Raw genomic sequence first — 13,202 nt, 5'->3', positions numbered from 1 at the left:
TCTCACTGGCTTTACATTTGTAAAATTATTTTGTGCGTGTGTCTCGTTTCGAGAAATATTTTGTAGCGTCTCGAACGAGCTTGCTCCGCCATTGGCGTTGCTAGTTCGCGGAATTAACAGCAGAGGGATCTCGATTGACAGCGAATGCAATTCTTCTAAATTTTCAAATCGAAGAATAGCACTCTCGGGGGAACGACAATTGAAAGAAGGATGTTATTCTGCAGTTGAAACCACAGGTATCGTATATAATTTATAATATGCCGGCGTGTGTTACTAAATACAGATAATACGCCTTAGCCACTATCATCAAATATGGTTTTCCGTAGAAATATCAATATTTACAATTTGTACAATTTCCGTGAACTAAAATACTATCGTGAAAGTATTTACATTTATTTCTTCGTATGTATGTATGTTTCCTCGCGATGATAATGAAAATGGACATGCACAGTTGAAAAATTATTTGTACACCTGGTAATATTTGCATTAACTTCATGTAAAGAATTAGCAGCCGTTAGTACACCATAACATTATTAATACTAATTCATTACTTAAAAGTAATGCAAGAGAATATAAAAGATTTTATGAATTTCTGTAAACTCAAGAATAGTTTATGTTTTGGTAATTTATAGCAGTTTTATATTGTTTTTGTAGGGTAAATTAAATTCCTTTGGCAGTGCATTTCAAATCGTCGTTCTGCTGAAAATTGTATCGTCTTTTCATGAAAAATTGAAGGTTTTGTATTTAGCCGTTAGACTATATATATACTTATAGATCCGACATGGGTATAGTATATGCATAGGACGCAGTGTTCAAATCTTATTGTTAGAAATGATCCAACATGATCTAAGGTTCAAAATGGCTCAAATAAGATAATTCAAAATGGTGGATAGCGATATAAAAGCGAGGTGACAAGCACGGACCTAGTGACAAGTATATATTTATCTATTATGTCCTAATCATTTTTCGAAAACAAAGAATTGTAAGGAACGACAAAACTATGATACAAATATATTTTTTCACAAGTAAGCATTTTATTCTTAATATCGCATATGTATTCTTCTTACAATTCTTTTTTTTTCAAATAAAGTACGTTGTGACGAAATAAATATAGATTCCATATTATCAATATCTACATTAAAATTGAACTTCTTCCATATTATAAATGACAAAATGAGTTGGCACTGTTCAAAATAATAAGAGTAAAGTAAAAATAAACGAGTAATAAAATAAAATATTTCTCTTCCGATACTCTATCTCTATAATCTTCGCGGTACTGCGACTTCTGAACAGACTATAGCACTGCCCACAACCGTTGTCTGGTAGACATTGTAATCTTGAAACAAGGCATGTTATCTGAGAAGCCGGGTCTCTATAAGTATGTATATTGTTTAAAGTTTTACTAAAAACACTATCTTCGTTTCATAGAAAATTGAAGGTTTTATATGGAATTGTTACACCGTTGAAACATAACCTCATAAATCATGATTTAAGCGTCTTTGCTTAATAGTGACATTATAATATTTGAAGATAGACTTTCAAATAACATTATTCGTTATTGTAGTATTCTATTCGTTAAGCTACAAATTTCTTTACAAATTGTTACAATTTATATAAAAAGAGTATGTACAAATAATTCTTCGACGCGCTGTAAATTTTGATGCATTTAGGAATACTTTACAGTGCGTTCAATCTCATTTATTCAATTTTCAATGAAATATCACTGTGTTAATACCACAGAAACAATTTGTTTTCCTTTAAATTTAGTACGGCAGTGGTGTTCCTTTATTTAAAGTTTTAAACTATGTATTCCTAAATTCATTAAAATTTCTGAATTCTCGGAAGTCCATCGTTGGCGCCATCTATCCGAATATTAGAGTACTTTTACAACATAACTGTATTCTCTCGAGATAAAATCGAAACTATATAGACAATTATTTTGATAAAATATTAATAGAAAGCATTAAAATTATTTCATTTTCGATATACACATGTAAACAAATGACTATTTTACAAAATTAATACTTATAGTTTCATATGTATTCAGAGGTAATGTTAAATATTCACTTATTATTATTGGAAGTTATTCAAAAATAAAATTATAATGATTAGGTATTTTTTGGTGGACGAAAACATAGAATAAGGGGTGCCCACCATTTTCTTTCTAACTACACTTGCGTCACTTGCGTCACCGTGTGATTCGTACCCGTGTGACCATTGTTATCTATCAGAATTTGTTTTCCCGTGTGCCGGGTGATCCTCCAGTTTTTGCAAAATAGTTCATTGAACGTTGTTCTGAACTGTCTGCTCATTGTGCAGTAGAGAATGAAGTTTATAGCTGAATTGACCAGTGTCAGCATATCGATCACGTCACCTGCAAAATTCATAAAATGATTAATATTTTTATAGACGAATGTTTAGCCATTCGACGAGATTTCTATACATTGCATTCAATGTTTATCCAACTATAATGGTATCAGGTGTTCTCTAAACCGAACGAAAAGTTCCTAAGCTCTCAATTTTCCCTTAAATGTACCACGCTTTTAGCCGTGATACAATGCAACTACCTTTCATATACATGAAAAATCAATTACCGCATAAAATATTCCTCCGTCCCACAGGACAAGCGGTTTTCTTCTTTTATAAACAAAGTTAAAGCTCCTAAAAAGTAAGTGCGCCAGGTAGAGACATTTACTAAGAACAGGAACCTGCTAGAATATTACCAATTGGAAGTGTAAATTCGATTCCAAAGATGAATGAAATTTACAGATCTGACCTAGAATGAGAGAGAGATGATACGAGACTGGTAGCAGACTGCGTTTTCGTTCGATGTGGTTCGGAAAAACAAATATATCAAGCATGGTGTCGTATTTTCCTAAGCCCGGGGTGCGCAACATGTGGCGAATATGTTTCTATCACACAGTAATTTAAGATTTTCAAACAAACACTGGATCCTACCGTAAGTAATACGAATTTTTTCTTGTTATCAACACACACACATAATCATATGTATTAGTATTCTATGTATAGGCTGTTCCAAAAATGTTGTATTTGAAAAGTATAATTCCCAAGGTCATTTGAAATAACTTTTTCCTTCACGAAAATGTTGTCCGCGGTTTTGTCAAGCAATTATTAACGAAAAATGCGGACCAATGAGAGCGCGGCTACTGCAGACGGCTTCCGTCTCTGATTGGCCCGTGGTTTTTCGTTAATAACTCCTTAACAAAGCCGCGCACAGCATTTTCGCCCAGGAAAAAGTTACTTCAAATGACTCGAGGATTCACCTCTTTCAATTTATTATTTCTAAATTTATTTCTAAAGAAGCAAACAATTGTTTAATTCAATTTAAATTTATATTTGAATTAGTATTTAAGAAGTATGTTGCACAATATAATTTTTCATCAATTCCTACATTTTTTACGCAAAAGAAATTCTTGATAAATATATGCGAATCGTTTGGAAGTGCTTAAGTATGTTAATCAACATTAGTGCGATAGAATACTATGAAAATATGATCGTATAAATTCCAGTTTATGCGCATGCAGCATAGAAGTCAACGCGCTTCGGAAAGATTAATACTTCGCATTTGTAATACAGGCGAGACAAGGGCTTAGGATACCCATGTGTCGCATTGTTTTCCATATAACGCTGTTCCTTTCTCATGGAAATTAGAACAATTATGTGCTATTAAAACACTGACGTAAAGCAACGGAATAAATTGCATCTGGCAATTTCTAGGCGGAGACGAAATAATAAAGTGGCGTATAAAATGGAGGACAAACAAATGCTCAGGAAAAAGCTGTTGCAGAAACTATATCTATTACATTTTTCTATATACGATACTTTCACATACAGAAAAGTTATGTTTTATATTTAAAAAAAGAAACAATAAAGCATAAAATATACCTCCATATAGAAGTCACTCTACATACATCTACATATTCTATACAGTGCGGAATCTGCATTTTAATGGCACGTGACTGCACACCTTTTACAATTACAATTCACAATTTACAATTCACAATTCGCAAAGCAAATATTTCGCGAAGCTACCTCATTAGTTCTGGATTTTTGATTCATATTAAAAAGTTAATCCCTTTTAATTAGAGTTTATGAAACAGCTGATTCGTTTGGATAGAATCGATTTTGCAATGGTTCCTTATTAGCATTTATATGACCAGTTCTGGCCAATCTAATTGCAAGTGACCGTTGTAATTAGATTTCCTATAATTGTTTAATTTATTTTCTCACTATTCTTGTTTTGTTAGATGACATTTTCGTAAGCATTTATTGAGGAACTTATTTATTTGTATCGGGAAGTCAGATGGTCTGTGTGTATTGCTAAATACAATTAAGATTCAAGAGTTTGATTGAACTCGGTGAATGAAGTCACGTTCAATGTAACAGCAGCATTGCGCACTCGAGAAAGTAATTTGACGAGCAAAGCGAGACGTTGTTTCATGATGATGGGGAATACTACGTTGTCAAGCGGGACGCGCCGTTAACTTTCAAAACGGCTTCCAATCTACGCTGTTCTTTTACAATTGAAACAGTGGAGAGACCCAAAGCGAAATTTATCGATCTCACTTGACATACCTATGCTTCAAATAATACGTGAGGAAGCAAATTAATACAAAAATTAATTTTTTATTCACGTTTTAATCTCGATATGTTTTGATTGTAGGATTCAATGAGGACTAAGACTGTAACTACTTCACTGTAACTAGAAGCTACTCTATTATTCGAACGCGTATGTCTCCCTGATGAATTCGCGGATATAGTCGAAGCTCCAGTGAACTTTGCAGTAAAGTAAGTTTTGCTTGACACATTTGTTTGCATAACGAACAATTTAGGAGATAATTGAGCCAACATCCCCCACAACAAACGTTCACTTTTTGTTTGTTTGCGAGCTCCTTGAACTAAGAATATCTCGAATGCTTGTATAGACTCCAGTCTTCCGTTGTTGTGTTTGAAAATATAGAACAAAGAATCACCAATCAAAAATGTTCGATTTTTAGCAGTAACGTCAAACGAACAAATTTTTCCTAAACTTCGTGAAGAAGCATATTTGCTTTCTACAATTTCATACGCAACAACCCAATAATGAATCAAGGAAATTGCATGTAAATCTTTGTTCTGTGTATGTAGCACATACTTTCCTGAACTTTTAGCAAAGTTTCCTGAGCATATTTACCGGATTTGGTGGTAAAGTAGATTTAGTACTTATCTGTTCCTTCGAAACCTCTTGTTTATTCTCCTCGCCCAGATCGACCCAGATCGGTAAGAACTCTCGAGAAATATACATTTACTATCGGTACTGACCTAACATCAGGTAACAGGTTTTGAAAAATCCTCGTCCCAGCAGCACGCTCAAGAGTCCCAGAATCCCCTGTGGCAATTCCGTGAGCAGGAACAGGAGCAAGACTGCGAGCAACATCATTTTCGTTCTATCAGTTTGCCTCTCCTTGTCCACTCTTCGGGCGGTCTTCTTCCGATCGAACTTCTCCTCCTGAATATTCGTCAGCTTTTGCCTCCTTCGTTTCGCTTCCAGCAGTACTTGCAGAAGTTTCAATATGACAACTGTCAAGACGACGCAGGGGAACAGTTTTATGACGACGCTGTAAATCCAGAAGTTCAACGCCGTCAGAATATCGTCGTTTTGGGCCGTTTCTGTTAATCGAACGAAGTAGAGGGTCGTGTTCACCGTTTTAGCTACTGGTGAATCTGAAAACAAAAGACTTTTATGTCCTTTGGTTGTCCTACAACAAGCCTAGGCAACTTGCGGCTCGCGAGCCGCGGGCAACTCCTCTCCCTACTCCTAGATCCTCCCCACCGAACTCCTATGGAGTGTAGAGAGGGTTGGGGAGATTAGGAATGTATACACGCCCGGCTCGGCGCTGAAGAAGTTATTGTTTATAGTTGGTCGTTGGGTAATTGTTCGAAAAAAAGGTCTGTCCTTCTTCTAGAAAGTTCGATTGGATCATTCTTTTTTTTTATCATTGGTGGGTCATTCCACTCGCACTTTCGGTTCCAGTCGAATTATTGGTTAAAGTATGTGTGACGTCACAGCCTAACCATTGACTGCGAGCGAGGAACCCCTTTGTCCTTGTGCCGTCTCGAGGGACAACTTGTGAGGCACGGAGAGTACGTGACATTTCTGCCTCCGACTGGGTAAAAGGACAGATTTTTTTTCGAACAGTTACCCATGCGACCTAAACATGTGAGTGCCATAAATTCTAGTCTTACAGCGGTCCCTCTCGTCTCCTGTTTATTGTCTGACCCTCCCGTCGTTCGACACCCATAATCACCTTACTAAACTCTTCAAAACAATCTTGCATAGGGTCAGTGTCGTTGGAACCGCGGTAGGGATAACATCTCTAAAGACGTCTGAATTCGAAGCTCACGGTTGTTAATATGTGGGTGTTTTTCCTGCCGTATACGTGAAGTCAGCAATTCGCCTCCGATTGGTCCAGTGACGTACATTTCGAAGCAGCAACTGCATTTACGGCTGGGTCAGTGGGTTCTAATTAAATCAATTTCTGCTCCTTCTCTTGTTCACTGCTTTACCGCGACGCGACACCAACGCTACGCTCAATGGAACCTACCGCCGAGCCGGACTCGGATCCGCGTTTTTCGTTATCACTAAACCCTACCACTGCCGGTCAAATGACCGGTTTTATATTTTTTATTTTACAATTATTGAAATGATGAAATTACTTGCATGGAAATTGATTGGATAAATTTCTTTATCCAAGCACGTATTGTAATAAAAATTGCGCGAAATCTAAATAAATAGAGCCTCGTCGTTTTTGCAAGCTACACCATCTTCATCGCTTTTCGTGCTCGGTAGGTTCAGTGTTAATAACTTTTTAACAAAGTCGAGAAGCGGACATTTTTGCAAAGGAAAAGACTTTAAATGACTTGAGGAACCGTCCCTTTCAAGAAACTCGGTAGGAGCAACATGAAATAGTTGATGGTGGGGGGACCGGTACTTTGATAGTGGAATTATTACTCATTGTAACTGGAATCTTACTCACCCTCAAGACTTTCAGTTTGAGGAATAGACATTCCATTCGAATCCAGAACTTCCACTTTTTCTTGCACCTCTGTAGTAATGTATAGAGGCACACATAGTAATGGGCAGAAAGCGTATGTAATCAAAATGGCGAACACCGTTCTCCTGTAACTGCACCACTCTCTGTTTTTCTTCGCCACTGCCACGTACCTCCACACGGCCAGTATCAAAGTTAAACAAATCGAGATGGTATGGCAAACCTGCAAGAAGTAATTGGTGTCCTACGAGTCTCATTTCATCGTCGTTTATCTAGAGAACCTGCAGGGAGCCCAGAAAATGTACGTGCAGCGGCCAATTTTAAAACTTTGTACCATTGACCTTTACTTACTCGTTTTGGCCAATCAATTAGCTTGTACATGTTTTCAATATTTTATAAAATGGATGAAAAATGTATCAAGTGTCCGCACAATTTTCGAAATTGATAAGAGAGATTTGTTTCAAACGTTATTAATTATTTCAATGTTTACTAACTCATTTTGGCAAATCATTGAGTTTATACATGTTTTTACTGAATATAAAAATGCATCAAGTGTTTGCATAATTTGAAAAATTATCTAGAGAAGCTCATTTTAAACGTTATTAACTACTTCAACATTTATTAACTAATTTTTATGAAGCGACCAGTTTGTGCACGCTTTTAATTAATTTATTGACCAATTTGGGAAATTACTTTTGTGTCCAATCAATGTTCTCCATTATAATTTTTCCATTCCAACTAAAGTTTGATAAGATTAGCATACATTCAGTGACCGCGGAAGAGTTTCTAAGTATGTTTGTGCAAGATCCGCGCTCGCGTATCGAACGCAGTGTGCTTCGGAAATAATAAAATTGCCCCGAATTCTCATTTCTTCGGTACTATAAAGAAGATAGCGTTCTGAAATCTCAATATAAACCCGGTGGTTCATTATTCCGTCAATAAACTGTAATGTGCCAACACCATGTGCACTCGTGCGACCCCGAACAGTTACGACACCGCAGTTGCCAGCAAGTTCTCTGGTTTCCGTTTTTTATTTTTGTTTCGTCACACAGCACAATATCCAATGCCGCCGAAAGTTTAGAACTTGATCTCGTCCGCGAAAATTAATTTTCTTACACCTCATCAGCGTGTTCGTTCTGTTATTTACGAATTTCAATCTTTGTCAAGTCAACACTTAAATTATTTTTCAAATACTTAACACAATTTATTAAGGATAACTTGTTGAAAACATAAAAAATTGTTTTTAACCCGAATGTTCGGGTTGTATAAATACGTGGAGATAAAAATACAGGCTCGTGATTATCTTCGAAATAACAGAGGTGTTCAATTTCCCCGAAAAATGCATGCAAAACGTGATAAACAGCGATGTATTATTAGCATATCAAATATTTCTTTGGTACGGACGAAACACTTTCGATTCTGTGATATTACGTTTACACGAGTACCATTGGAAACATCGTCTGCGTATTTTCATTTCTTGATCTTATCCAAAATGTTCTGACAGACTGTTTGTTTTCGTTGAAAAGAATTCTGCGAGTATTTTCGTTCCTCTCTTAAGGGAAGAATAATTGGAAACAAAGAGGGGAGATCGAGAAGAGTATCATCAACGCCTTGTTCAAACACAATTTAGTCTTTAATTATAAAGGAGAAGACTGATTCACTGGATTGAGTCGACTCCTTTCCAAACATGTAGGTCAGTTCTCGTCAAACAAAATAAGGAAATTGTGATGGGGGAGAAGTCCTCGATCTTGTACACGACGAAACCATTTCTCCGGCAAGGGATGTGGCAATTTTATATCAATTCGGAACTTTCAAAGTGATTGTGAATCGTCGAAACTGGTTTAAGGGGATGTAGTCATTTTATTTCAATTTTAAACCTCAGCGATGGAAACCTGAGGGTGTAAATTGTCAAAAAATGGTTTAAGGTGATGTAATCATTTTATTTTCATTCTAAGCCTCAGAGATGTAAACCTGAGGGTGTAAATGGTTAAGAGAGGATTTAAGGTGATGTTATAGTCATTTTATTTCGATTCTAAACCTCTGCGATGTAAACCTGAGGGTGTAGATTGTTAAGAAATGGTTTAAGGGGATGTAGTTATTTTATTTCAATGCTAAACCTCGGAGATGATTGGAAATTATTAAATATTTAAAGGAGTGTAGTTATTTTTTCCATTCAAAATCATAGAGATGATTACCTGAGGGTGTAAATTGCTGAAAAAGGTTGAAAGGGGTGTGAGCCACTTTATTTCATTTCGGAACCTTGAGGGTGGTCGTAAATCGTCGGAAAGTGTTTAAACTACACTTCAGTATTCGACAATTTAAATGCTATTGTATAAAAATGGATTTACGATATTTACATCGGAAATTTTTGCATGGAACGAAGTGTTTTGGAAAATTCTATTGATGGAAACAGGGACTACAATTGTTATCACTCGTAGAACAGTAGTTATTTTTTAAGTTATTTTATTTTTGTGCAAAATAAACATTTTAAAAATATATTTCTTCAAGCAAAGCAATATATGTATAATGTATAGATCTCGATTTTTAAAGAGTATCTCTCAAGAAAATCTTGTACGACAATAAGTCCATTATGTAGTCAGAATAATTATAGAGAAAGTTGATACATTAGCGCTGCTTTGTAATAAATATCAAAGATGATCTTCAGAGATAACGGCAGACACGTTGGACACATTTCCATATTCAACGAGGACTGAATAGAACGTGATTTCCATTATTAATGCTCTCCTACGTTAAAATAAAGTAGGAAGTCGTGTTAAAAATTATTGACGTCATTTCTGCACATAACAATAGGTTTTCCATGGCAAATTTTAATTTTATTATACCTTCAATTCGATTCCATTGACAAAATGAAACTGATCCACAAAAGTACTTTGCTATCTTTCTTTCAAAGTTAGATCTGGTTTATTTTTTTAATTCGCAGTATATTAAATATTTTGAAACTGAATTTTATAAGTTTCTCAAATTTGTTGAGATTATTGGTCATAATTTGAACTCGTTCAAATCATTAAGAAAATAATAATGCAACCAATAGAATTTTTATATCTCATAAAAATCCGCTATCTATGAAAACATGGCTACAAAACATTCTCCAAAATTGTCCAATATTCACGCATGTGCCCCGGAAAGTCAAAGTGAAGAAACGAAGGAATACTATAGGCCGCAACTTGGAGGCCATGAAAGTTACCATCAGTTTATACGACCCGCAATATTTATTAAAAATTGTGAGGGAAATTCACTCGTGACTGAGCAGGTTATTGCAGAAACAGATGATTATCGTGCATACACGAGAAGTTCGACAAAGTATACTAACTTTATCAGAGATAAAGAGCTCAAATAACGTTTCTTAAAATCAGTTCTGAACTAACACTTACTGTTCGAATTCACAATTTCGGAAAATATTTAATGCACAAATTAATTCGTCTTATAATTCGATTGAACGATGGATGGCAAAAGTAGGGGCTTCAAGCTTCAATCGGTCCAATTATTGTACTATTATTTCAACGAAATTATCATAGTTCAAATATCGACAATTCCTCGAGAAATTTATCGTTCAAATATTTTTTGGGTCCAGTTTTTAAATCCTATGCCGGGGTCATTTCTGACTAACACCAGATGTATTCTGATAAAAGGCGTTCGTCATACTTCGGATGAGAGTACCTTGCGTAACGAATGATTCCATAAACCTACCACCATCGGTCAAAATGACCGGTTCTAGCTTTTTTATTTTACAATTATTGAAATAATAAAAATGATTTCATAAGGAATAGTTGTATAGATATCTTTAGTAGAGCACGTATTACAGTAGGGACCGCAGAAAGTCTAAATAAAATCAATCTTGTCATTTTTATAAGAGAACATGTGTGTGTGTGTGTGTACCAGTTACTGTTAAGGCTCGGTAAGTTTAGTGTTAATAAATTAAATTAAACATCTTTTTGATCGCGTTACGAGGGAGTTTGCTGTTTGAATTTAGAATTTCGAAAAATAATATTTATTGTCAGGGATCTGTTTATCCCGACAGTGTACTCGATCATAGTGTTCTCTTTTCTCCTCGTCATTCTCTGCGTTAATAAAATATCTAAGACAAGTTCCAAAGTTCTCGAAGGACAAGTAAGGATCGCCTGTTACCTGTGCGAAGTTCGAATGGAACAGCACGAAAATCGCCCATCCGTATGTGAACGTGTCCTTTCTTGATCGACGATACAGGTAAAGGTGGAACGAGTAAGGAATGTAATCGATCATAACGAGCAGATCTGCCACTGCCAGCCCCGTCAAAATTATATTCGTCGGTGAGCGCATCTCCCGTCGTGTTAGCACCAGGATGTTCAGTATGTTTGCGATCGAGCCGAAGATGCAAACGAACAGCGAGATCCATCCGTGTAATTGAGAATAATGATGGTGAAAAGACTTCAGATCACAAACGTCGTAGTCAGCCGACGACGTTACGTTTAAAGCCATGGCTTTAACCAAGCGTCCGTTCTCTTCTTCTGTGTATCAATGCGATCTGTCGATCTCACAATGATCTCCCGCAGAGTGTGTCTTCGATTTTCCGGGAGACGGATTCCTCAGTACGTCAGCATTATGGATCGAATTTCTCAATTCATTTCAATTTTAGTTGATTGATTTGGTTGATCGATTGCTTTTATTGTTGGATAGGAAAACTGGAAGACTTCTTCCAAAAATTTTATTGGGAAATTGGTGCTGAAATTTTGTACGTTTTTAACGTATCAAATTTATTGTTCAATGATTTTAAAGTACGTTCGACGTGAATTTTTAGTTACTCGTTGGAATTCGTTGGAAAAGAATTTTCAATTAAACGATTGATTAAAATGTATTTAGAGTACATTGGATACGTACTTTCAATTGACCAACTTATTGAAATGCATCGAATGTGAATTTTTAGGTACCCAATTGATTGGAGTACATTGGATTCGTGCTTTTAGTTAAACAATTGATTAAAATGCATTGCACCTAAATTTTCAATTATCCCATTGATTGAAATGCATCGAAAGTGAATTTTCAGTTATCCAATTGATTAGAATACATTTGATACGCATTTTTATTTGTCCAACTGATTAAAATACGTTGCGTGTGAATTTTCAATTATCTCATTGTTTAAACTACGCTGGGTGTGATTCTCAGTTATCCAATTGATTAGAATACACCGGATGTATATTTTCAGTTATCCAATTGATTAGGATACATTTGAGACGTGTTTCTAATTGTTCAACTAATTAAAATACATTGCTCGTGAATTTTCGGTTATTGAATATTGTTTCGATTAAATTGAATGTGAATTTTTAGTTATTTAATCGATTGAAATGCGCATTTCTAATTATATTTTTAGGTTCATTTACTTGTCTCCACTAGAGGATTCTTTATGCACTCATCTCGTTTCAATCTTTCATGCTGTTATTAGGAAATTTCCCTAGCGAATTTCCGCCTATCCTCCAGAACTCCTTTCGAAATTATCGTCGATCCACAATGCTGTTATTTCGAATCGGAACAATAGTGTACGGATTCAAACAGCTCGTCGATTTCATCGGGCCTGTTTGCCACCCAATTCTCGTGGAACGACCAAACAATATTTCTGGAGATTTCAATTCCGCGTCGAGCAATAATTATTCACGTGTTGCGCGTATTACGACTGTTCCATGCGCGTATTACAACTATTGTATTATTAACCGACGATTATTTTATTCATTTATTATTTTGATTTTATTTTACGCTCTATTTTAATACATTTTATATTTACATTTGATTATTTTTTGGCACACCTTTACCGCGTGTATGACAGGAGGAAAGTGCGGTTTGATTTAACGAATTGATTGGTCGCTGGATGTTTCAATGCGAAGCGGATGTTCGGGTGTGATGTCGCACACTGAGATTAATTTAATTTCGGAATCGTGATTAATTTTAGTCGGTTGTTTGATTAATTTATCCGGGTGTACGTTTAAACCCGCTCGAAGGCGCACTACGAAAAGCAACAAGCGTACTGTGGATAAACAAACTGCAGATTGCCACGATTATACGTCCACGCGCAGCGACGTCGGCGGAGTTAGTGCCGACGAGGCGTCGCGACGCCGCGCCGATGTGCAACCGCCCCGAAATCTCAACGCAGTCGCAGATCAT

At 36.0% G+C, this 13,202-nt stretch overlaps 1 protein-coding gene and 1 long non-coding RNA gene across 5 annotated transcripts in view; one reads left to right on the top strand and one right to left on the bottom strand.

Moving 5' to 3' along the window:
• The first annotated feature begins 55 nt into the window (after positions 1–55).
• The window catches only part of LOC143215026 (uncharacterized), a 70,356-nt gene continuing 57,209 nt past the window's right edge, over positions 56–13,202 (top strand). For 2 of the 4 annotated variants that reach the window (XR_013010274.1, XR_013010272.1), the window contains exons 1-4: positions 56–236; positions 2,770–2,959; positions 4,269–4,614; positions 4,685–6,512. This is a non-coding gene — a long non-coding RNA (uncharacterized LOC143215026). Of the gene's footprint in view, positions 237–665; positions 1,379–2,769; positions 2,960–4,268; positions 4,615–4,684; positions 6,513–13,202 lie in introns of those variants that run through there. The other 2 variants (XR_013010271.1, XR_013010273.1) reach the window with 2 other exon arrangements.
• On the bottom strand, positions 240–13,156 carry LOC143215024 (G-protein coupled receptor dmsr-1). Its single transcript, XM_076436713.1, has 4 exons — positions 11,199–13,156; positions 7,038–7,275; positions 5,323–5,724; positions 240–2,374 (listed from the first exon to the last, which is right to left on the bottom strand). Exons 1-4 carry the CDS (start codon positions 11,526–11,528, stop codon positions 2,169–2,171), a joined length of 1,176 nt encoding a protein of 391 aa, XP_076292828.1. The 5' UTR covers positions 11,529–13,156; the 3' UTR covers positions 240–2,168.

The sequence above is a fragment of the Lasioglossum baleicum genome, chromosome 13 (genome assembly GCF_051020765.1).
Source record: "Lasioglossum baleicum chromosome 13, iyLasBale1, whole genome shotgun sequence".
Taxonomy (NCBI): Eukaryota; Metazoa; Arthropoda; class Insecta; order Hymenoptera; family Halictidae; genus Lasioglossum; species Lasioglossum baleicum.
Note: the sequence above shows the minus strand (reverse complement) of the source record. Positions and strands in the feature narration are given on the sequence as shown.